The following is a 24251-nucleotide window of genomic DNA, read 5'->3' on the forward strand; positions in this document are numbered from 1 at the left end:
TATATAATTTCTGCAGGACAACTAGTACTAAAAAAAATAACACCACTGATAATTATTATACATTTCATAGATTTACTGGTTTGGGGACAGCAAGATTTTTTGGGGGAAAAGAACATTATACTATTTTAATTAAAAAGAATGCATTAAATTGATCAAAAGTGACAGTAAAAAATATTTTCCACAAAAATATTTAGCAGCACAAGTATTCTCAACACTGATAATAATGAGAAATGTTTCTTGAGCAGCAAATCAGCATATTAGAATGATTTCTGAAGGATCATGTGACACTGAAGACTGGAGTAATGATACTGAAAGTTCAGCTTTCATCACAGAAATAAATTAAATTTTAAAATATATTAAGCGTCATTTAAATAGTAATAATATTTGACAATATTACTGTATTTTTGATTAATTAAAAGTGACCTTGATGAGCATGAACCTCAAAGAGGCATCTTTTTAAAAAATAAAAATCTTCTCAAGAATCTTATCAAACCTTTGAATGGTAGTGTATAAACAGCACCATCTACAAGATCTCTGTGTAACAACATTTGAATAAATTAATGATGACTTGACCTACAGTATTGTACAGTATTTGAAAAATAATGTGTTTTTTGAACATTAAAGCATGTCAACATATTCTGTTACACCAAATACACAAAATAATGATCTTTTAAAAAGCATCATATGACCCCTTTAATGTTGATTAAATGAATCCTCGTATATCAGTTCAAATCTGACCATGACCCTGATGTTCATGTGATGATCTCACCTTCGCATACAGTCTCTCTCCATCATTGTCCATGATCAGAACAGCTTTAACAGTGTACAGAGAGGGCTCCTGTCACAGCACACACACACAAACATGACAAATCAATCACCAATGAATTACAGTGAAAACAATCAGGTGATCAGGGCAAAGGTAGAGCAGACATGGAACTGTCCCTGCAGATGCCCATCAGCTTAATATTAAACGTAATATTTTAACATAATACTTCCCTGTAATAGCATACTAATCTTTACCTTTTGGTATATAATTCATATGCACGTTATTGCTAAACTCGTAAGGTTGGTTACTGATGCATTGTTTAGCGGAAGTACTATCTGAAGTGGAAACAGCGGATTTAACTGCTAGCGGATGTTTTACACTTTAAACGCAAATATTGGACACACAAACATAAAATCATATTACCAATATTAGCGTATCCATCTTGTACTGTACAGATGCCGCTCACTCAACCTCCGTGTATTGAACTTCTGCGTATGTGTACTTCCGCTTACGACATGAGGTAAAAGGGCAAAACTGAGCGGAAGTACTCGTTACAACGTCATTAAAGATTGCGGGAAATTAATAAGTACAAAAAAAAAGCTTATCATACATAATGAGTTTTTGTTTTGTTTTGAGAATTTACAAATGCAGAAGGTTTTCTGTGATGGGTAGGTTTAGGTGTAGGGCGATAGAAAACACAGGTTGTACAGTACAGTAGAAAAAGCATTGTGTCTATGGAGACTCCCCACAAGTATAGTAAACCAGAAGTGTGTGTGTGTACAGGTTTAGCTACTTATGAGAGCCAAATACATGTTTGTAAATGTCCTAACAAATATAATGCAATATGTATTTAATGTTATATTTATAGAGTTGTATTTTATCATACATATTTAATAACTTTAAACCAATGCAAAACAGGCTCAATAACAGAAACTGTGGAGTAAATGTAATTAAAGGGGTGGTTGATTTTTTTTTTGTAGTCCTTAAACAGCAATTTCTTTAAAAGAAAATATGTCACTTTGCATTGAACTTTGAGCATCTTAACTTTTCAGACGTTGTTTATGCTCTAACACAGTGGTTCCCGACTCTAGTCCTGGAGGCACCCCAACACTGCACATTTTGCATATCTCCTTTCTCTGACACACCAATTTCAGGTCTTGAAGTCTCTACTAATGAGCTGATGGTCTGAATCAGGTGTGTTTGATTAAGGAGACATGCAAAACGTGCAGTGTTGGGGTGCCTCAAGGACCAGGGTTGGGAACCACTGCTCTAACAGCAACATTACACACTAACTAATGTTAAAAAAGTGAAATTCTCCTTACACTAGTAAAGAATCAAAAATATCTGATATTTATTAACTTATAACCTATATTGAAGCAATATTGATGTTGATGTTTGATAGTTTCAGTGTCTGATACACAGCCTGGTGAACCATAGCCATTTTTATTTATTAGCCTAAACATTGGCAGGTGTGGGGTACAAACATGCAATATGACATATAGGCCTAGGCTAAAGTATAAATATAAAAATAAATAGTTAAATATACTCTGAGCCCATTTAGTTAATGTAACTAGGCTATATGTTATTACAGGATAGAAAAACACTTTACATTTATAAATTTAGCAGACGACTAAATAGTGGAAAAATGAACAATCATGAACACTGAAAACTCATTTTAGTAGTGTGATTTTTTTTCTGTATGATCAACTCTGTTCCTCAAGCTTTGCTATTGACATCCAGTATTTTGTCTGAATTGTATCTTAAAAATTCTGTCTTCTAATTAGGACATAAATTATTGTTTTTTCTTCTCCTGACACCTCCTCACCTTTTGAGCCTATTTTCGTCTGCATTTTGCTGATTATTAACCACTTATTAGGCCTGTTTACTTGAAGTTTATATAAAAAAATAGAATTTAAAAACAGAACCTATGTACACAGTGTTTCAAAGTAGCATTACTAAAGGTGACTCACTATAAAGTCAACACTCGGTGCAATGACCAATGAAAAAATCTGAGCAGTAGTTCTAACCTGAAGTAAACCTCTGGCTCTCATGAGCAGACGCTTAGTCAAAGATAATGAGTGATTCGGATCCTGATTCTGAACTGATTGGGTTTGGAGTCTGTTTGCCCTCCGTGAATGACACACTGGCCTCAATGACACAAGTCCTCCTCAAAATTGCATATGCTTCCAGCCTGTCCTGTTTTTTTTCTGCGATAATTTAAGAGATCCTCCTACAACTGGGCATCATAATTACACTGGTCACTTTTTCTGGGAAGCACCACTGTTAAAACTAATCCTAACAGGGGTTTTCCCTGTGCACGGCTCACAGCGCTTTACTACAGCAGCAACACTGACATCAGAAACGGTTTAATCTAAAGAGCTGTGGTGGGATAATTTGTAAGTAAAACTCACAATACAATGCTGAGCATGTTGACTGCATTTAATTTTGTATCCCAAATAAGTCTCGATGCAAAGAGGACAAAGAGTAGTTAGTATTCTGAAAAAATATTTTCTTTATATGCTTCTACAGTAAGGAGGCTCACCGGCGAGTTTCACAATGAAACACTGGGTTTTCACAACTTTACCACGAAGAGCATTTCGAAATTACCCTATGTTATATCAGAGAGGATACAGTATGTGTTTCCTTGGTGTAGGCTACTTTTTTTCAGTTATGGTTATAATGTCACCTAGAGCATGAGAATTTTACTTCATAATGCTGCTCACAGAACAAGATTTCTTTATTTTTTGTTGTATATTTTATATTATTATTTTCCTTATTTACTTTGTGTACTACTGTTTAAAAGTTTGGCCAATATTGTGTGACTCCATAAAAAAGTAACTATTGCATTACTTAGTTACTTTTTATGGTTACTTTTACATTACTTTTGTGTTACTTTTTGTCACCTTAGCTGGGCCTGCTTATTTGTTTAATAATAAAAAAAAAAATTTTAGGTTTTTTTTTGGCAACTGTAAAGGCCCTTTCACACCAAAAGTGAAATTCGTAAGCCTCAGCCTGAAGGAAGTGCCTCTGCGCCTCCCTCGCGATTTCTCTCAACACGGGTTAGGAGAGGTGTCAGTAATTAAATGAGCTTGTGTTACTTATTTGAAAAAGTAACTCAATATTTTCTTGTAAATTTAAAAGTAGTGCGTTACTTTACTAGTTACTTGAAAAAAGTAATCTGATTACGTATCCCGCATTACTTGTAATGCATTACCCCCAATGCTGTATATATACATATATATATAGTTACAAATTTTGGTTGTTTGTTTAAAAAATCCTGGGGGAAAAAAGTTGTGGAAAAAAGATCAAATAAAATAATAAAAGATAAAAATGTGAAAATAAAAATAACATACTTATTCTGACCTGTACTTACTCAAATATATAAAAGAACAAGTTATTGTACTAAATTTGAGTATATTTTAAATTATTACAAACTTCTTGCTGACAAATAAGTCAAATTGAGTGATTTGAAGGATAGTGGCAAAGGCTTAAAGACTTCAACTTACAATTAATTCGTTTTTGGGGGATACACTACACTTAAATAGGGTCTTTTAATGTCATCTAAGTATTCTTGTTTTAAATATGCCTTATGAGAATTTTTGGTGTACAAACTATTGTTACACTGAGTGATATTTTTTCTGTAAATCATGGTAAAAATACATGTATGAGTCTTAATTGTTTGCTCAGAAAAAAAAAAATTAAACAGGACACATTCTAATGTACTAATTTAAATCTGTATTAAATCTTTATTGTTTTGATTATTGAAAGCCCCCTTTTGTCTTTGACCCATTTATATATTTGGCTGTCTGTATGTGAAGTACAGTATTTCATATGGTTGTGTTTATAGTGGATCTGTATGTTGCAGCCATTTAGAGCATGTTGTACTTGCTTTGAGTCATTTTGCCTTTATTACATTCATATGGCCTGCAGTGTTCCGCAGCTGATTATTATGAATTCATTCATAAATTATTATTAGTTCTGTATTAACTAATAATAGAATAAATTATTATTAGTACTCCTGAAATAGCACTGCATTTACGGTTCATCTGGTCAAATGCACAGTGGAAATATTTGCAACAGAGCTGATCTTCTCAGAACTCAGTTTAGGAGAATATTTGTCACCAAACAATCGTTACACCTGACGAACTCCAAATGAGGAACCGGCACCCACAGTATCATTGCGCAGAGCAACTGTGTCACAATAGTGCTTCAGATAAAAAGATAATCGGACGTCTTTCACAATAACATCTTTATCTGTGCGGTCACTGCAAAGTACGTGTCCACTCATCTTTTTCACACAGTATCAGAAGGGCAGTGATGGACATGATCATCATCATACTGGCCTGTGATGAGTGTCAGGCATGGCAGCGTGTCTGTATCCCGTCGGTTTCCCAGTGTGGGGATGGGTGTGTGAGAGCAGCGCTGCCATTGTGGTTGGAGCCTGTGGCTGCAGAAGGAGAGGAGAGCAGGGGAAAGGGGATGTTGGGTGGCGGAAGCTCTGCTGAGTGCTGATAAAGGCTTGTCTAGGTGCTCATGCTAACTGTTGTGGTTTCTGGCATGAGACGGTGGTTGAGGGGAGCTGTGTACAGTATCGCTGTATACTTTATTTCACCCGGCCTCCTCTATTGCACAATAAAGCATTTTTTTGGTGTCCAAAAGTGCACGTAAATGGGGAAGTCTGACATGGCGAATGTCACAAAGTTGCTTATTTGGTGTGCAAAAGTGGACTAGAAATTGTGTGGATTCTTCTTTTTTCTTTGTCTTAAAAAAATCAAAATCCTGTTGTTGTAGTAGTGCTGAAGTTGAATCAAGGCATATATTTAAAATGTACAATATTTGAGGTTAAAGAGAATGTTTTTTATTTAATTGAGTGCTGCTAGAGTATATAGATTTAGCATCGGATGAAATTACGTTACTCTTGATTACTCATACACAAATTTTCCACTTTTCCCAGCAGCAGGCTTGGATGAATTTTCCCAGTGGACCACAAACCAAAGACACAAATGCTCTCATCATAAGTAGCTTGTGAGGTTTTTCCGTGTAATTGAAAACGTGTTCTCATGTTTACTTGTGGCTAATGACACTTTGATTGTGATATTTTTGACAGAAAAAAATAGAAGTTATATATATTTATATTTATACACACAGTACTGTTCAAACGTTTGGGGTTATTTATTTATTTTTTGACCAGTCTATGCTCACCAAGGCTGCATTTAGATTTTGTAATTTTAATTCTAATATGCTGATTTGTTCAAGAAACATTTCTTACTACTATCAATGGTGAAAATATTTTTGTGGAAACTGATAAAAAAAAAAATTCAGGATTCTTTGATGAATAGAAAGTTCTAAAATAATTTATAAATATAAATATTTTGTAACATTCTAAATGTGTTTACTCTCACTTTTGATCAACATAAACTTATGTTATATGCTATTATGTTAACTCTTTCTCTAACTCTCTCTCTCTATAAAATATATTGGGGAAAAATTTGAAAAAACTACTTTAAATTATTTATATATATATATATATATATATATATATTGACATGGGTTATAGAAGACCTTACTTCCTTTAGAAACCACTGTGAGTTTCCTCCTACCTATGTGAAGCAGAAAGAATAGGAATAGTTGGATGGGTCAGGATGGTGTCAAGGAGCTGTTTCACTTCCTGTGGTCAAACCAAAAAGGGTTAAGAGCATCACGAGGCCACAACGTGGCAGAGGGTGTAATGAATACAAAAATACAAGCTAACACATTAAACTAAACAATGAATGGCAAGAAAAAATAGTTGAAAATGACAAAAAGGTTACACTCCAGTGAGATATAGAACTGTTCGAGCGACTCGGTGACCTGAACTATGTGTGGAGAGAGTCAGAACTGCTGTTTAGGTTGGAACACACCAAATCCCAAACCATTGTGGTGGATGTAATAGCAGGCTGTTTTCATGTGTGTGTTTGTAGGTGGTTGAGTCGGGTGGGTGAGTGGGTGCTAGGAATCAAGGCTTGGGAAGTCCCGTCTCTGGTTCCTGGCAGGCGCCCACCTCTTTGGACGATGTCAGCCACCTACGTCCATCATTATGGTGCATTTACATACAAACATATTAACATGTGGGAATGAAAACACCGCATCGTAAAAGACGAGCACGAACAAGTATCTAGAAAACCACGGGCACACCGCTATCATGAGCTTTGATAAACAGTTTTTAGTCATAACTTACTCTTTCTTAGTACTTTGTAACCACACCATTGGGCATCTGTTATGCTGTTACACTTATTGGCATTGATGGTTCCATGAAGCACCTTTAACATCCATGGAACCTTGTCATTGTACAAAAGATTCTTCATATAGTGGAAAAAGTTTCTTTAGATTTAAATTTTTTTTTAAATTATTTTTCTACACTCTTAAAATGACTGTGCATTGATGGTGCCATGAAGAACCTTTAACATGCAACTTTCCATTGTACAAAAGGTTCTTTATATTATTATAATGTTCTTCACACTAAGAGAGCAGTGGTTCTTTTAAGAACTGATCATTGAAAGGTTATTTGGGGAACCAAAAATGATTCTTTACTCTTTTAAAAATAAATGTTATTTTTTGGCATCTGTAGTTCCACGAAGAACTTTTAACATCCATGGAACCTTTCCATTTTTGGTTCCCTGAAGAACCTTTCAGTCAACAGTTCTTAAAAGAATGATTTTTGATTAGCGTGAAGAACATTTAAATGATATCCACTTCAAAGAACTTTTTGTGGTATGGAAAGATTCCGTGGATGTTAAAGAACTACAGATGCCAATAAAGAACTTTATTTTTAAGAGTGTAAGGTTCCTCATAGTGGTCCTTTAGATTATTAAAATGTGCTTCACACCAAGAAAAAATGGTTCTTTTAAGAACTGTTCACTGTAGGGTTCTTTAGGGAACCAAAAATGGTTCTTCTATGGCATCGCTGCAAAAACTCCCTTTTTGAAGCTTTTTAAGATTACTAATAATAGGAAATTCAATTTCTCCACTAGAAGTCATTGGTTTCTAATGATTGTGGTGTTGAGTCCTGTATTACTGGAGGTGAGTGTAACACGATAAGGCATTGGTCAAATAAAATTAAGCACTTCAAATGAACAAGGAAAACACATCCTTTCACCTCACCTGACAATTGTGCCTGAACAATCGTGCTGATTGTCCCGTGTGTGTTTGACTTCGGAGGGACTTCAGCAAAGACTCGAATGGTCACTTGCAATGTAAGACACGCTCTTCCACCCTCCTGCCCCCCCGCTTTCGCTCGCTGTCTGTGGTTGAGCGGCAGATACAGGAACAATGTGGCCTTTCTTACCTGTTGAAGGTGTACATTCCATCCCTACTAAAGCAAGTCAGAAAACAGCCCCTCCTCCGTAAAGCAATCCCAGATTTAACTCCAGGTGCGTCTGCGCTCAAACCACATCCCTCACGGTGGCTTTCCTTTACATGAACACCTCGGGCCTTTATGAAACACATAGTTCTTATTAAGGAAGTGTGATTTTTTTTTGCGTGACAGATTTAGGACTCGTACACACCAAAGCTGTGGATGTGAATAACTTGTCCTTAAACCACAAGCTGAAGGGTCCGAGTCTATATTTGGTCTGGGAAGTCCACAGTATCAGGCGTGAGCTTTGTATATATAAATTCGTGGCTTAACCACTTGCTCTTTTCTCATGGGAAATATAATTTAAACATATTAAAGTGCAAGTGTTGCATTTAGGAGAGCAAAAAGTGTGGGTGCTTTACAGGAAACCTGCTTGCATCGCCCATAGACCCATCCCATCTGTGTGAGTGACAGCCAAAAGCAGACAGGGTGAGTGGGAGAACGGGTGAATGAGAGAGAAAGACAGGTCGAGCGCATGCACACTTGTAGCTCAAAACTAAGAGCATGCAGCAAACTCTTTCACTCTGCACTTCAACACAGGGGTCAGTGGTTACTGCTCTCAGGATATTGTGAATATGACATTGTGAAGACTTTTTCATCTGAGCTTAGTGCTTAAGGACATGCTTATAAGGTACAGTTTGTAATTTCATCTTCTTTGAGGGTTTGTTGTGACGTTTCTTCAGTAAATATGGCAGTTGTTGACAGATATTGGACAATTCTGGTTCACTATCAAATTTGAAAGATTCTAAATTACATTTTTTGAGTCATAATTCTAGTCATTCAAGTTTTTGAGTCATATCATAAAAACCCTTTAAGAACTAAGGACACATTAAATGTAAAGAGTGTGTAAACATTTTTTGCTTTAGAAGCAATTGACAGTTATTATATACTTGATTAAGGTGTTACATTTTAAATACATTCTATTTTACTATATTACTTTTTTCTTAAAAGATTAAGGGTTTATAATGTGAACATTTTATTGAGATGTGAATTTTGTTTAAAAAGTTTCATTTGTAAAAATTGTTTTCATTAAAAAATATGAAAATTAATTTTCTAAAATCTTTAGTGTGATCTAAAATTTTCTTCATTTTTCATTAGACGCTTCCCACTGCAGTCACTTTTTGATTATCACAAATATTGCAATGCATGATTTAGAGTAGTGTTTAAAAAGAGAGACAGACAAATTGATTAAATTAAGGTAAATATCATGTAAATTTTTATATTTCTTGTTTACTGTTGGCTCGTGTGCACTGGTACAGTGGTTAGTACCACAGCTGATGTTGAAACTTGCGAGGCCAGTCCCACAGCCCTGTCCCCTCAGAATTTCAGAAACTAGTCAAAGGAAATAAGCTAGACACCGCGGTAAAGGCAGGATATATGTTTTTACCCTCAATATGACAAAAGGAAAGATGTGTTTTGTTAAATACTTTACCACACATGAAAGGCCAAACCATTAGATGTTATACAGCGTTATTGCTGCCACATCCATGTCAAACTTGTACCTGACATTTCAATCAGGCAGTGCCTATGCATTTTTACAGTTAGCTAAAGAGTGCTTTTTCGAATTATATGAAATTGTACTAAAATGTATAAAATTTTCACTCTTTTGTAAAACTGTTCTTTTGAATTCAAAAGATAACAGTAGTTTTTCTCATGGGTACACTTGCAAGCAGAATAATGACATTCGAATGCAAAATGATTGTTATTATAGCTGCATAGTTTTTACTGTAGCAAAATATATGTCCAATTTAACAGGAACCCAACATCAAAGTTTAAAGCGGTTGTTGTGCATAAAAAGGCTCTAATATAGCACCAATAAAAGCAAACCAACAGATGAGGCACAAGTTTAATTTGTTTTACACAATGAAATAGCTAAATCAAATGAAACTCAATGGTAACCAGAATGACTGCTAATGCATATTAAGTATCACATAGATTAATTCATTTATTTTCGACATGAGGGAGTGTGCTGAGAAAGTCTTCCTGACATTCTTATGTCTGTGGTTAGGCCCCTGCCTTCGTTTACTGGAGAACAGGCTGGCTCTCAAAAGATTGTCTTATCAAGGGTTGACATTACTGTTCGCAAAGCCAGCACAACGAAACTTCATGTCCAGTGACACAAAATGACATTTGGAGCACATGGGAAGGGAAACGTGAAAGAGTTTCAAACAAGATATATTCTGAAGGTTAATGTCGATTTTTTTGAAGTTTCAGTGACATTATCCTCCGTTTACGGGTGTGTAGATGAAAATGTGGTCAAGTGGGACTAAATTTGGTCCTATACGATTGTTGGCATGTGGTCACAGCTGACCTATATTTCCCGTTATGTGAACGCTTACATTGTTTGTGTGTTTGTATTTTTCTCTTTATTTTTAAGTCTACAAATGCATTTTACTTGACATTCATGTCTGACAAAATACAAAAAGTGACTGATTTCTTTGAATGTTTTAGACTGATTCGCTGCATCAGGGGTCTGTCCTGAATGTGCTCAGCAATCAACGGTGTACTTCCCCTGAGGATCAGCTGTGAGGTCAGTATCTTTATGGGGGAAAAAAATATCATAATTCAGCTTACTGTACAGCTCATCTGTACCCTGCAAAAATGACTTCTTAATAAACTGAATTACTCATTTCTTGACTTGTTTTTCAGTTAAGAAAAATATTTAAAAACAAAACTTGTGAGAATGCATATTTTACAGATATTTTGTAATACTGCACTAGCAGATTTTTTACAGTACGCTTAAAACACTTGACCCTGGACCAGAAAACCTGTCATAAGTAGCACGGTTATATTTGTAGCAATAGCCAAAAATATATTGTATGGGGCAAAATTGTTCTTTTATGCCAAAAATCATTAGGATTTTAAGTAACGATCATGTTCCATGAAGATATTTTGTAAATTTCCTACCGTAAATATATCAAAACTTATTTTTGATTCGTAATATGCATTGCTAAGAACTTCATTTAGATATCTTTAAAGGAGATTTTCTCAATATTTAGATTTTTTTGCCCCCTCAGAGTCCAGATTTTCAAATAGTTGTATTTCGGCCAAAAAAAAAAATTGACACTTATGACTGGATTTGTGGTCCAGGGTCTCACACACACACACACACACATATATATATATATATATAAAATGTGTGTGTGCGCCGCATTGGTTGAAAACAAGTCTCTTGTTCTACGAATCTGAAGTAATTATATATTTTAATACATATTTAAATACATTTAAATAACAAATATAGTAAAAACATTTTGCATACACTGTATTAATTTAAGGGACTGGCAAACCCTGGAAGACTGCATGGGGAGGTGTCAATGTCCACCAATGTCACTGGATTCAGGGCACATCGTTCCCCCCAGCATTTGGATATGGACTCGGCCTGGCAGGAACTGATGGCCATCACAGAACTTCAGGTTAGTACACTGGACCACCCCACTAAACTTGCTCTTTTACATGCACAAATGTCAAAACTCAAGAAAACTTTTTATATAGATTATTTTATGGTAGGATACAGCCAGTCGTCTTAGAGTCTTAATGAAATGGTGGCCTTATAACATTTTTCTAATGCCGAATCCTATGTAAACACACACACTGAGCTACGATCTGCAACAATGGGCCAATTGAGTGATGCGAGGATAAAGGCAGACAGAGAAAGAGGCTGAGTGCTGTATATTGCCGACAGCCCCCTGCATTGCACAATGACTATCTGTTTCGACATGAAACCCGAGCGCTCCTAAGTAAGACCTGCATAAGCTACGGGTGGCACATTCACCCAGGTGGGCTGGTCCTGAGCAGATGACTGAATACAACCCTACTCTGCAGTGCAAATCAACTGCAAACCTTCACTTTACTAGTGTTTTATTGTAAAAGTTTGATTTGAATCATCTCCAAGGTCAAGTTTGAGTGAAATTATTCTTCTTATTTTTGTCACAGGAGTTTGAGGTACCCAATGAGAATCCCTTTGAAGCTATTCCATACCTGTCCATGGAGCCCATGGTTTCTCAAGGGGGGTTTGGGATGAGTCAACCACAGCCAGAATCCATCCCAGCCACTTGTGATGCCCATCCTGCTGCTGTTTATGAAAATGCATACCCTGAAATGATGCCACCCTATCAGCGTTTAAACCCACACATGGATATGCACTACAGCCGCCCTGTCCCAGGCGGCCACGGTTCCTCCAGAATGCTTGCGAATACGCAAGCTCTTCATCCTCCTCTCATGAGTCTTTTGGAGCACATGAACATGACGACACGCAGTCATGGTATTGCGAAAGATGGCGTTATCAACCTTCATTGCACAGGACAAATCAAACAGGCTTGCACAGATGATCTTGAGTCAGATTCCGGTTTGTCGCTTGGTTCAAGCCCACCACTTGCCTCTCCCGAGAATGCGGTGCATGGAGTATCTTCGTACTTACCTGCAGATGGTACAATGGGCTATGCCGAAAGCGAAAGTATTGGGGAACAATATCGCATGCGGCAGAGTTTGTTTGGGTCTGTCGACTACCAGCAGTCCTACAGTTCATACCCTGGAACTTCTTTTCCCACAACTGCAAATATGCAACCCATCAACCAACAGACTTACCAACCAATTGCATCACTGAAGCAACCGGTTTTACCCACAGCCATGCATGATCTACAACTAAACAGCTCAGGTTTAACAAGACTGGGTGCCTATCAATCCATGTACCCAAAACCGAGCAGCGTTCCCGTACCCCTGAACAGAGATGAGAGGCGAGCCCGCACTCTCAAAATCCCATTCTCGCTGGACAAGATTGTGAACCTACCAGTGGATGACTTCAATGAGCTCTTGACCCAGTTCACACTGAACGACGCTCAGCTGGCACTCGTGAGGGACATTCGCAGACGAGGAAAGAACAAAGTTGCAGCTCAGAACTGCCGCAAGCGCAAGTTGGAAAATATTGTGCATTTAGAAAACGAGTTGGGACAGCTTAGAGCCCAAAGAGAACATTTAACCAGAGAGAGACTGGGGTTTCAGCAAAACCTAGCCATTATCAAATGTCGGCTCTCAGATCTTTACACCCAAGTGTTTTCACAGCTACGTGATGAGGAGGGACACCCTTATTCAGTTGACGAGTATTCACTACAACAAACTAATGATGGCAACATTTACTTGGTGCCACGAAACACAGCACTGGAGAGTGAATTAACTGATGTTTGTTTTGAGAAGTGGAAGTCACCCATAGTTGGACAACTGAACCCTTGAGGTTCCCAATTACTTAATCACTCGTCATGAACAGAAAAGACTTAATTTCTTACAATATCACTCATAGTAATTTTTAGAACTACAGAAATTATGAAGAGCTTTTAAGATTAAGACGCTTCCAAACTTTTATGGACTATGCTGCAAGTGATGTTAAACACTTGTACATTGAAACATTGGTCTAAAACCTACAATCAGTATTGTCCAACATACAAACATGCTTTAGGTAAATGGGTTCTACACAAGACAACCAAATCATTTGTAGCATTAAAAGTTTTATTGGTAAAAAAAAAGGGTAATAAAAATAAAATCTCTTCAGCTGCATTTTGGTCCTAGAAAAGAGAACAAGTTAGAGGTTTAGAATATTGTAAACAAGATAAAAACACTGCATTACAATAGCAAGTACCTTTTCTCATTTCACCAGTTTAGACAGACAAATGTCTTTTCATTTCAAGATGATTTTTCCCCTCATCAGATCCTGAAAAAGCAAGAGTAATATGGTCAGCATGTTAAATATAGAACATGAAAAACCACAAGTGGGCATGCATTAAAAAGGGTTTAAGGTCTATAAAATCTTGTGCACCAAACTATGCTGACTGCAGTTACTTCCCCTGTAATATACACAACACTGAATGGGAAGTTCACATTAACTGTACAGCTTCTGCTAATAAAATGTTTGTTACCAGCAGTAGTGGAGAAGTCTGTTCTTACCTACAGGAGTTATAAAAGCGCTGCCTGCTAGTCTTTGAGTGGCGCCCTGTACTCCCTGCTCTGCTTCTTCACAGGGCGATGATCTTGCTACTCCTTTCTCAGCCTGCTCCCATGGCTAGACTGATATGAAACCAGACTACTCTAGGTATTTGCATTAAACAGCCTATGCTTTAACCAATTTTGACCGTTTCCACTTACGTTCCCTTAAGAGAACGGGCTTTTTTATTTTTTTAATAAATGAGCCAAACAACAGTCTTGTTTACTTTATACTATAAAGGCTCATAGAAGCTCCCCATTAAAAAATAAAAATAAGTGTACTACACTAAAACCCCCAGAAAACAAATGACTAAAACACACATCTTTTTTTAAAAAACAAAAAGGATGTTTTATTTCACCTTGATTGGTTACATAAATCAAAACCATAAAGACTGAAAGTAGTTCTACATAAAACCTCATTGGAATGCTTTTTTCCATAGACAATATAAAATAAGTCTGCATGATGACAAATTCATGATGTCCCACACATGATAGCACTACTGTACACTTCTTCTGGTGGCAGCTGTAAATCTGCCAAACCTGTTTGGCTGAGCAGATCTAGGGATGTAAACCTGCATCTGCCCTGTCACTTCTCTCGCTCTCCTCTCCTAAAGCACTCAGTCCTGTTGAACAATATGAACAACAAATGTTAAGCTGCACACTACCTGAGGTTTGTTGTTTCTACACCAGATGTACAGCAAGGTTACAGTATAGCAATGAGTATTCAGTCCAAGACTAACGTATTGGGATTGTTAACCTGTAAACCTGCAAGTCTATTTATGGTCAAAAGAATTTGAAACCAACCTTTCTGAGCTTAAAACCGTCTTCCACCAGAGCTGCCTCCATATCCACCACCAGATCCACCGCCATAGCCACCTAAAAACAGATATGTCATTTAGGATTCAAGTTGTTTATACAAGGAGACTTAAACCAAAAGGGAAGCATAATAGGCCATTATGAACAACTCACCACCATATGGTCCACTGTTTCTTCCTCCACCACCTCCAAAGTTCCCTTTCATGGGACCATAGTTGGACTGCTGGTTGTTATAGCTGCCAAAATCACTGTAGTTACCACCTCCGCTGCTGCCACCGCCACCTCCAAAGTTGCCTATTCACATTTAAAAACCACATACACCTGGTTACTGCTGACAGTTCAAGTAATTTGTATGGAAGTTCAGAATTCAGACTGGTATCTACTCACCACCTCCAAAGTTTCCATTGCCATTGTTGTAATTGTCATTATAGCCGCCGCTGCTGTTGCCGCCACCACCACTACTACTACTACTACCATAACCGCCACCCTGGTTGCCATAACCATGTCCTCCTCCGCCGCCACCACCACCATATCCACGGTTTCCACCATAGTTACCAGGGCTGCCACCATAATTACCTGGAGAAAGCAACAGGAATAAGTTAGTTTAACAACCAATCAAAACATTTTACTAAACCGTACTTTCAAAGAACCAAGAAACCACTACATACCATCTCCGCCACCAAAGCCGTTGTTGTAGCAGTCGCCTCCATAACCGCTGCCGCCACCACCACCTCTGCCTCCTGAAAAGGGTTGTGAAAATTGCTTTAAGTCCATACAAACAATTAAATCAAATCATTTAAAACTTCAACGTTCAGTTTGGCATGTACCTCTTCCAAAATAGCTATCGCGGTTGCCGCTGCCACCGCCGCCTCCGAAGTCATTGTTGTAGCCGCCATTGTTGCCATATCTGTTGAAGTTTCCACCTCCACCTCCTCCACCACGGCCTATAGATTTCATTTTAAGGGATCCATTTAATACACCCAAGTACATTAAAACAGGGGGAAAAAAAAATATAAACACCTTGAACACCAAAATACCTCTCATGTTCATGCCAGTGTTTTGCATCTCTTGTTTAGACAGAGCTTTTCTGACTTCACAGTTGTGCCCATTCACAGTGTGGTATTTTTGAACTAAGGAGAGGGAAGATATCGATGTTATCATTTAGAATAAAAAAAAAAGACAAACAATATTAAGACTTAAACTACACTTGAACAGAAGCACTTACTGACGATACGATCAACGGCGTCATGGTCATCGAACGTAACAAAGGCAAAGCCTCTTTTGTTTCCGGTCTTGTGGTCAACCATTATCTCAATGGCCTCAATTTTGCCAAACGGTATGAAGTAATCACGAAGATGGTCCTCCTCAGTGTCATCTTTAATGCCACCCACAAAGATCTTCTTCACAGTTGTGTGAGCAAATGGCTTGTTGGAGTCCTAAAACCGATATGCAATGAGGCATTTGCATTCATACACATATTTAGAAGTGGTTACATTACAAAGGCTTGGGGTGTTAAAACGCACCTCTCGAGACACGGCTCGTTTGGGCTCCACGAGCCTACCATCGACCTTGTGGGGCCGTGCTTCCATAGAGGCATCGACTTCGAACACGTTGGAATAAGTGACAAACCCAAAGCCCCTGGAGCGTTTGGTGTTTGGATCTTTCATCACCTACAACAGCACATAAACAAGCATAATAAGGGTTAAAGCACCTATTGGTCATCACCATACCCTTAAACCACAATAATTGGTGTTAGATTATGCAAAGATACGATCCATATTGTATATCGCTGCAGAGAAGCAAGATAGAAGGAACTTACCACACAATCCGTTAAGGTGCCCCATTGTTCAAAATGCGCCCGCAAACTATCGTCTGTGGTTTCAAAGCTGAGCCCTCCAATGAAGAGCTTCCGCAGCTGCTCTGGCTCACGTGGTTGGCCCTGCAAAGAACACATAATAACTTAACACTGAAACAGAGTGCGTAGTGTGTATTATTCTGCAGCAAATATTAAACTAACAATTTATTCATGCACAAAGCGTCATTAATCCTTGAGGTAACAGACTCCATTTGGTGGGAGGTGATCGAAAAACCTCCGCCATGTTGGTGCCGCACAACACGGCATATCTATAAACAGTACCTTTGTGTCAGTAAAACAATATAGATTCAAAATTGATCACAGATATGGCCGGTGAAGAATTAAAACAAAGAAACTACGATTTTTCGAGAACACGACCTTCAATGCAAACACGCGGCCTATGTATAGTATAAGAGTTAAAATGGCGGCCGAATACGCTATTTGCATTATCAAAAGAGCCACGAATGAGATCCGCGTTAAATCGCTCCGAACATGAAAACTACATTGCTTAAACCGTTTCTCACAAAAGCAAAACTAGCTGCATTGTTAAAGCCAACCTACCTCTTTGGACATCCTACCGACTATTTCTGCCCGTGCTGCGCCACACGCTTCCCGATGAGACGAGCACTAAGAACTGGGGAGATACCATAAATAGCTTGGGCAAATACAGTCCCCTCCCACTGCAGACGATGATTGGTTTACGCTTCCCGCTAACGGGTTTGTTTTGCGTTTTGACGATACCTGATTGGCTGAGACTCAAGTCAATCCCTGGAACAGAGGTTAGTGCGTTTACAAATCTTTCTTTCTCATACGTTTAAAAAAAACAAAACGCTTTTTTTTTTTTTTTTTTTGCAAAAACTATTAAAAAACGTATTCAAATATATGAGGGGATTGATAATTTACAAGTTATATTTTATTCACACAGCTTCCATATAACCTCCATCCCTTGTTCAAAGGCACTCATTCGTCTTATATGGAAATATGTGTTTTTGAAAAAGGTGTGATTAAATATGGATATTTTTTTTTAAATACCAGAAACATTCAGCAAAGTCTGTGGTTTTAGTTGCCGTGTGACGCGTGCGCATCCCATTGTTTGCGTGAGGCCGTTTTTGGCGCGAGAGCGGTTCGCTCAGGCGCACGCTGATTGGCTGGACGCGCCACTGGACGGATGCATGCGCGAAAGGCAGAAACTCCTGTGTGCAGGGAAAAAGCCGCGGCCGCCTCAGCCTCATTATCCAACGCGAATAAGAAAACATCGATAATATCTCAGTAAGTATACAATAGTTATCCAAATTAGCGTCAGGATATACAATTGTATGTTTTCCTTGTGTTGGAAATGATTTAATCCGCCAGTGTGTGTTACGCTTTAACCTGATAGGTTCAGGTGAAATCTGTTCTGCTCGGCCCGCGCTGTTGCTAAGCAAAGCCTCACTAGAGAGCACGACGATAATATTCAAATAAAGGCGAAAAAGCACACGGATGCTTTGCTTGTAGCGGTTAGATGCAGAGAACCGAAGAAAGAAGTGGAGCGTGTAAGCTAATTGAGCTACATTAGCCTGGTATCATGCGCCTGGGTATCGGTGAGCCTTGTTTATTGTTTTTGCAGGCATTGGCTAAGTTAGTTGAGCTTGCGTTCTACACAAACACAACACCGGCAAACGCATGAAATTATGCTCTCATTGTATTTCTCTCTCTCTCTCTCTCTCTCTCTCTCTCTCTCTCTCAGTGTTTTGGTACTGTTGCTATTTCGAAATGTGCTTCTAGCGAGGCAAACAGTAGCAATCAATGGGACTTCTGTAGCTACATGTTAGCAGTGCACCTAGCACTGCATTTAAATCTGTTTACGATGTGAATTATGTTTCGTATTTATGAATAAATGCATTGGGAATTAGGTCGCATATGCCATGCAACGTGAGAGTCGTGCAGGGCTGTTCAATGTTTTCACATTGTTTGGCCTTGCTCGCTAAAATCCTTCAAGACAGTAAGATAAGAACACATGGCTGGTTTATCGCATTTCTAGTGCAAGGTTGATTAAATATGTATTTTAGTAAATGAATATAGGAATCGCATCCCAATATAACTGCTTGATTTTAATGTAATGTATACAGACTGCGTGCATTGTTTTTCCTTTAGCTTTGATTACAGTATGCGCGCAATGTTTACTAACAAACCATTTTTAAAAGTTTGTTTATTTTGCTATTATTATTATTATGCATATAGGCTTGAAAATCATTTTACAGCTCCTCAAATCAAAGGCATGCTGGTCTTTAGTGTGTCCATTTCTAAGAGTCCTCTACAATTATTTATTAGAGCGTTGAATGCGTTTCTCCTTATGCATGTTTATTGATATACATTTTGGTTATGTGTAAGTGCAGTAATGTTTAAGTGAGTTGTATTTGTTTAGGGGAGCTCTGAATGCTGTAATCCACAAATCATCTCTGCACTTTAAAAGGTCACGTCCTCCAATAGAATACTGTAGGTGAGTGTCTAAAAATAAATATTGATTTTTAAGGTAAGAAAGATTTAGCCTTAAGTCCTGAGATTTAGCTCATACTGTCCAACTTTTGTTGTTATGTTAAGAGTAACTTCCGTTCAGGATATGGTTATTTTAGCTGGAAATAGAATTTTCACAATGTAGACAATATGTAGTCCATATTAATGCCATACAATATACCTAGACCAGTGAAATTTCATGATATACAGTGCCACAGCAGAAACTACTGCTAGCTAATTTCTTAAGTAAACATTGTCCTTTGTCTTCAGGCAATTATTAAAGTAAACAGTGAGTAATTTAAATTTAATTAAAGAGACAAATTACAAGACAATAGAAGTAAACTCCTTTTCTGCATTCTTAACAGCACTATCATCATATATCACTAGTAGAAGTTAGAGAATGTAAAATAAAACTCTAGCATAGACTTTGCTGTATGAATTAGAGGTAGTAAATTAACACTTTCTCAAGTTATTATTATCAGTAGTATTGGTTGATTAATATTAATTACATAACTGACAGCAATAGATTTATTAGACGTTTACACTGCAAGACCTAATGCACAGATCTATTTTGACATCAGATGTTTGTTTATATTTAAGTTATATTTGAAATGAATATGCATCTGAACAGTCAAATACACTCCTCTTTTTGTATGGTAACGGACTGCTCTATTTCTAACTTTAATAGCACTTTTTTTTTCAGTGGGAACACTTTCCTCCCCGGACCAGGGAGCCACACAGGTCACACTTGCTCATAGGAAAGACATTCAGAATAAGCCATGGCAAAGAAGAACCAGAACCGTGAAGATGATGAGGCTGCTTCCTCAGATGAGGAAGAGTATGTAGTGGAGAAGGTCATGGACAGGCGAGTTGTGAAGGGCCGTGTGGAATATTTCCTGAAGTGGAAAGGCTTTTCAGAGTAAGTCTTCATTGTACTTCATAATAAGAAGTAGTATAGACTGTTTCATCTCAAGAAGAGATGTGTTACTGCATGTAAAAGTCTCAAAATGCATGACTATGGAAAAACATCAGTAGTTTTTACATTGAGATTAGTGGACAAGTCTAATAAAAAATAAAATAAAACTAGTTTGAAGAACACTCATAGTTTTGTCATAGTATGTAAACGTCCTAAAGGTGTATCTATGATATGAGGAAATCCAGTGGCTTTAGGTTATCATGCATGAATCATGCATTGTTTTGCAGCAAACACAACACATGGGAACCAGAGAAGAACCTGGACTGTCCAGAGCTTATCTCAGAGTTCATGAAGACCTATAAAAAGGGAAGCAGCGGAAGCACACCCAGCAGCAAGCCCTCCAGCACAGGCTCTTCTTTGGCCCGTCCCAAAGACAGTAGTAGCAGCAGCAGCAAGAGGAAAAACTCAGAGGAAGAGAACGGGAGCGGCAGCAAACCCAAAAAGAAAAAGGAGGTAAGAGCTTAACGAAAAAGGGTTTAAGAGCCCCCACTTAAACTTCATTAAAATGTAATTACCATGCAATATCCATGCTGATATTGCAAGTACATCCAGAGGGTTGAAATTCTCTCTAAAATATGTTTCTTACCTCATTACTTGCTTTAAGGAATAGTTCCACCAAAAATGAAAATTTGCTGAAAATGTACTCACCCTCAGGCCATCCAAGATGTAGATGATTGTCTTTTCATTGAGAGAGGTTTTTGGAGAGATTTAGCATTACATCACTTGCTCACCAATGGATCCTCTGCAGAGGATGGGTGCCATCAGAATTATTTTGCGTTATGGATTCGTATTTTGGACAGAAGCAAAGGTTTACAGTTAAGTTCCTTTATGATGGATTGGTTTGTTATAAACAACAATTTTTGATTGTCGTCTTTGTTCTTTCTAGGATGAGATCCTTGTAGCGAGAGGTTTTGAGCGAGGCCTGGAGCCTGAGAAGATTATTGGGGCAACAGACTCCTGTGGAGACCTTATGTTCCTTATGAAGTGGTGAGTAAAACAGCTCTTTACATATCGGGAGTAAAATGTATTCAATTTATTTGAATGAATCTCTCATTAGAAACACATCTGAACCAAAGCCACAAGTCTGACCATATTCTAGTTAAAATAATAGTGGACGTTGAATTTTAATTTAAATCCCATCACAAGTGGTTACAGGAGATGCACGTTGATACCAGGAGTAATCAGGGAAGTGTCTCAACTGACCAATTGTGATTGGATCACCCGAGATGGGTGTTATGACAAAAGTGTCAATGGCCACATTTACACCTGGCATTATGTTTGAAATGATGCAAACTGATCCATTCTTGTTTCTTTGTCAACTTTGCTCACATCCACACTCCTGCCCTGTGTGAGACTGTACAACCATTATTCTTTTGTCACCATTCTATACCTATTTACACCTGTACATTTGAACCCTTCATTGTAGTCTCCACTCTGCATTTATTTGTTTTTGTCTGTTTTACAGTTTCTGTATTTCTCATCTTGTGTTATTTACATAAAAATATAATTGCAGTTCCTGACTGGTACAGGGTATGTTTAGCTTGGCATACATAAAAATGTGCACTTTGACAGACAGACTATGGAAATTACAAACCTTAAACATGTTCGTTTTATGATTCTTTTCATGTTTGTATTTACTTCTTAGAAAGTGGCATAAAATGCATTGTTTATTTCAGGTGCAGCCTTTTGTATTGTATAGCATGTTTAGCACTATAAACCACATAATCCTAATTGTCTTTTGCCTAAATGTTCCATTGGTCAAACGTTACTAGTTTTACAGTGGCATAATACAATAAAATAAACCATAATTAATCAGCATAGCTACATTAAAAAAAAAACGTTCAGGGTTCACAGATTTGACAAATTTAGACCGTACTATTGCGGAAACGTTTTCTAATATAAAGCTGTAATCAAATATGCATAGCTCCTTAGGGTTGAATATATTTTTCAGGGTTTTCATTGGTCCTTAATCTTAGGCTGCGTTTACACTTGGCATTAACATGCGACCTGTATTCTTTATTTTTGGTATGGTTTTTGTTATATTACAAAAGGACAATCCCTTTCATGATCATTTATACACATGACTAGCAGTTGTTTTTAAAATGTGTAACAATAGTTGTATTTTGCTATGTTAAGTGCATAGCCTTTTTTAATATCCTGTACCATATTGTAGTAAATCTAGTTTTCAACACTTAACAGTTGAAGATTTCTGGAAACCCTAAACCTTGGCTTTCTGACTCAAGTCAAACAAAATCAATTTCATTGTAGTGCTGAGATTATGAAGTTTCACTATATGCAATGTTTGTGAAAAAACACAATTTCAAAACATTTATTTGAACAAATCAGATATGCACCTTCTCATTTAGTGCAGTGTTAAGTTTAACCTGAAAAGCAGTGCTGATGTGTACCAGCAGATGTCATAATGGAGCAAGTCTTTTCTGCTTTGTTTCTACTTACCAAAAAATGTACACAATAGGTTGCATAGGGGTTCTGAATACAGTAAAAAAAATTAGGGATTCCTGGGTGTATTTGTACTTTTCATTCTTATTTAAAGTAAACTATTTGGCCTATAGATGCATTATATTCATTGATATTTGAGCACTGATATTGCACAACTTATTTCTCTTGATGCAGGCTAATTTGACTCGTTTCATGCAATTTCCCATGCAGAACATTTGTATGAGTGCCATACATTGTTTCCATAGTCCACTCATTCTCAGTTTCACAGATATTCAATATCGCAGTCATATCTAACGGATTACGACAATAGCCTAGCCCTGCAGATTTGCTTTTGCCTCATTATATAGACTTCCAGTTCACTGTTTTCCATTTGAGACATTTGGCCTATTGTGAATGTTGCTTGTAGCCCCTTCATGGCCTCAGCTCTGCACAGTCCAGAGTCGCAGTCCAGGTGGCGTCTGAGCCGTAACCCCTCCCTGTAATACTGTTTTCTCGACTACCTCAGTGGCAGTGGAATTTTCCAAAGGGGGAAGCGGTTCAGCTCTGAAGTGGAATGCAGAGGTCACTAGTAAATTTTCAGCCCCGGGGAGCAGAAGTCTCAGCAGATAGCTGAGAGGCTGCATTTATGCTTTATGGAACGCTGGAGAGCTGTCACACTCGCTCTGCTCCACCAGGACTCGAGGAATGTAGATGGAGAATAGAGCATGTGAAGTCACATTTGAAAACACGAGCAAAATGACTGTTGATATGAATTAGGATTAGTGTGTTAAATGAATAGTTTGGCCAAAACCTTCCTAAATGAAAGATTCTTAATAGGCATCAATAATTCCATGAAGAACCTTTAACATCCATATAAAAGTGGGATTTTGCAGTGATGCCATAGAATAATTTTTGGTTCCCCAAAGAACCTTTCAGTGATCAGTTCTTAAAAGAACCATTATATTCTTAGTGTGAAGAACATGTTATTATTCTTAAGAAGCTTTTTCCACTCTAGAACCTTTTGTCCAATGGAAGGATTCCATAGATGTTTAAGGTTCTTCATGGAACCAATTAAAAAAAACATTATTTTTAAGAGCATGGAAACTTTCCATTGCACAAAAGGTTCTTTAAAGTGGAGAAATGATCTTCAGATTATTAAAATGTCCTTCACACTAAGAAAACAACAGATTCTTTTTTTGGCAATAATGGTTCCGTGTAGAACCTTTAATGTCCGTAGAACCTTTCTAATCCACAAAAAGTTCTTTAGAGTATTAGAATGTCCTTTACACTAAGAAAAAGTGGTCCTTTTAAGAACTGTTCACTGAAAATTTCTATGGGGAACCAAAAAAGGTGGTTCTATATTAAAACTGATAGTTCTTTATTGGCATGAAGAACCATTCATGGATCCTTTCCAATGCACAAAAGGTTCTTTAGATTTTTAAAATGTTCTTATACACACACACATGCACACACAAAATTGTTCTTTTTAAATGGTTATGGCATTGCTGTGAAAAAAACCTTTTAGAACATTTGTTTTTAAGAG

General features: G+C 37.5%; 3 protein-coding genes across 7 annotated transcripts; 2 read left to right on the forward strand and 1 right to left on the reverse strand.

Moving 5' to 3' along the window:
* The first annotated feature begins 8656 nt into the window (after window positions 1-8656).
* nfe2 (nuclear factor, erythroid 2) lies at window positions 8657-13718 on the forward strand. The gene is made up of 4 exons (XM_016283870.1): window positions 8657-8790; window positions 10611-10689; window positions 11435-11572; window positions 12093-13718. The coding sequence occupies exons 2-4, from the start codon at window positions 10642-10644 to the stop codon at window positions 13383-13385; spliced, it is 1479 nt and encodes a 492-aa protein (XP_016139356.1). The 5' UTR covers window positions 8657-8790; window positions 10611-10641; the 3' UTR covers window positions 13386-13718.
* On the reverse strand, window positions 13645-17462 carry LOC107593962 (heterogeneous nuclear ribonucleoprotein A3 homolog 2-like). Of its 3 annotated transcripts, XR_001610127.1 has the most exons (12): window positions 17362-17462; window positions 16765-16884; window positions 16469-16615; window positions 16171-16381; window positions 15983-16075; window positions 15773-15889; window positions 15614-15685; window positions 15333-15521; window positions 15099-15239; window positions 14934-15005; window positions 13789-13860; window positions 13645-13714 (listed from the first exon to the last, which is right to left on the reverse strand). XR_001610127.1 is itself a non-coding variant. In XM_016283872.1 (11 exons), the coding sequence occupies exons 1-10, from the start codon at window positions 17371-17373 to the stop codon at window positions 14944-14946; spliced, it is 1143 nt and encodes a 380-aa protein (XP_016139358.1). In that variant the 5' UTR covers window positions 17374-17462; the 3' UTR covers window positions 14456-14752; window positions 14934-14943. The 3 variants fall into 3 exon arrangements, 2 of the variants coding, with proteins under 2 accessions (XP_016139358.1, XP_016139357.1); XM_016283872.1 differs by lacking the exons at window positions 13645-13714; window positions 13789-13860 and adding an exon at window positions 14456-14752 and having other exon boundaries at window positions 15333-15500; XM_016283871.1 differs by lacking the exons at window positions 13645-13714; window positions 13789-13860 and adding an exon at window positions 14456-14752.
* Window positions 17463-17514: 52 nt separating this feature from the next.
* On the forward strand, window positions 17515-22071 carry LOC107593963 (chromobox protein homolog 5-like). Of its 3 annotated transcripts, none has more exons than XM_016283874.1 (7): window positions 17515-17579; window positions 17864-18069; window positions 19205-19279; window positions 19997-20212; window positions 20497-20722; window positions 21156-21256; window positions 21735-22066. In XM_016283874.1, exons 4-7 carry the CDS (start codon window positions 20073-20075, stop codon window positions 21766-21768), a joined length of 501 nt encoding a protein of 166 aa, XP_016139360.1. In that variant the 5' UTR covers window positions 17515-17579; window positions 17864-18069; window positions 19205-19279; window positions 19997-20072; the 3' UTR covers window positions 21769-22066. The 3 variants fall into 3 exon arrangements, with proteins under 3 accessions (XP_016139360.1, XP_016139362.1, XP_016139359.1); XM_016283876.1 differs by lacking the exon at window positions 21735-22066 and adding an exon at window positions 21327-21679; XM_016283873.1 differs by lacking the exons at window positions 17515-17579; window positions 17864-18069 and adding an exon at window positions 18227-18380 and having other exon boundaries at window positions 21696-22071.
* The last annotated feature ends 2180 nt before the right edge of the window (window positions 22072-24251 follow it).

Source organism: Sinocyclocheilus grahami, unplaced genomic scaffold (genome assembly GCF_001515645.1).
Source record: "Sinocyclocheilus grahami isolate Dianchi unplaced genomic scaffold, SAMN03320097.WGS_v1.1 scaffold178.1, whole genome shotgun sequence".
Classification (NCBI taxonomy): Eukaryota; Metazoa; Chordata; class Actinopteri; order Cypriniformes; family Cyprinidae; genus Sinocyclocheilus; species Sinocyclocheilus grahami.

Coding starts and splice junctions, on each gene's coding strand:
- nfe2 (XM_016283870.1), top strand. CDS start 10,642: ATGTGCTCAGCAATCAACGGTGTACTTCCCCTGAGGATCAGCTGTGAG. Junction 10,690..11,434: donor CCCTGAGGATCAGCTGTGAG/GTCAGTATCTTT, acceptor TATTAATTTAAG/GGACTGGCAAACCCTGGAAG. Junction 11,573..12,092: donor TGGCCATCACAGAACTTCAG/GTTAGTACACTG, acceptor TTTTTGTCACAG/GAGTTTGAGGTACCCAATGA.
- LOC107593963 (XM_016283873.1), top strand. CDS start 20,073: ATGGCAAAGAAGAACCAGAACCGTGAAGATGATGAGGCTGCTTCCTCA. Junction 20,723..21,155: donor AACCCAAAAAGAAAAAGGAG/GTAAGAGCTTAA, acceptor TGTTCTTTCTAG/GATGAGATCCTTGTAGCGAG. Junction 21,257..21,695: donor CTTATGTTCCTTATGAAGTG/GTGAGTAAAACA, acceptor CCTTCATTGTAG/TCTCCACTCTGCATTTATTT.
- LOC107593962 (XM_016283871.1), bottom strand. Junction 16,382..16,468: donor AACGAGCCGTGTCTCGAGAG/GTGCGTTTTAAC, acceptor TATCGGTTTTAG/GACTCCAACAAGCCATTTGC. Junction 15,522..15,613: donor CGGCTTTGGTGGCGGAGATG/GTATGTAGTGGT, acceptor TGCTTTCTCCAG/GTAATTATGGTGGCAGCCCT.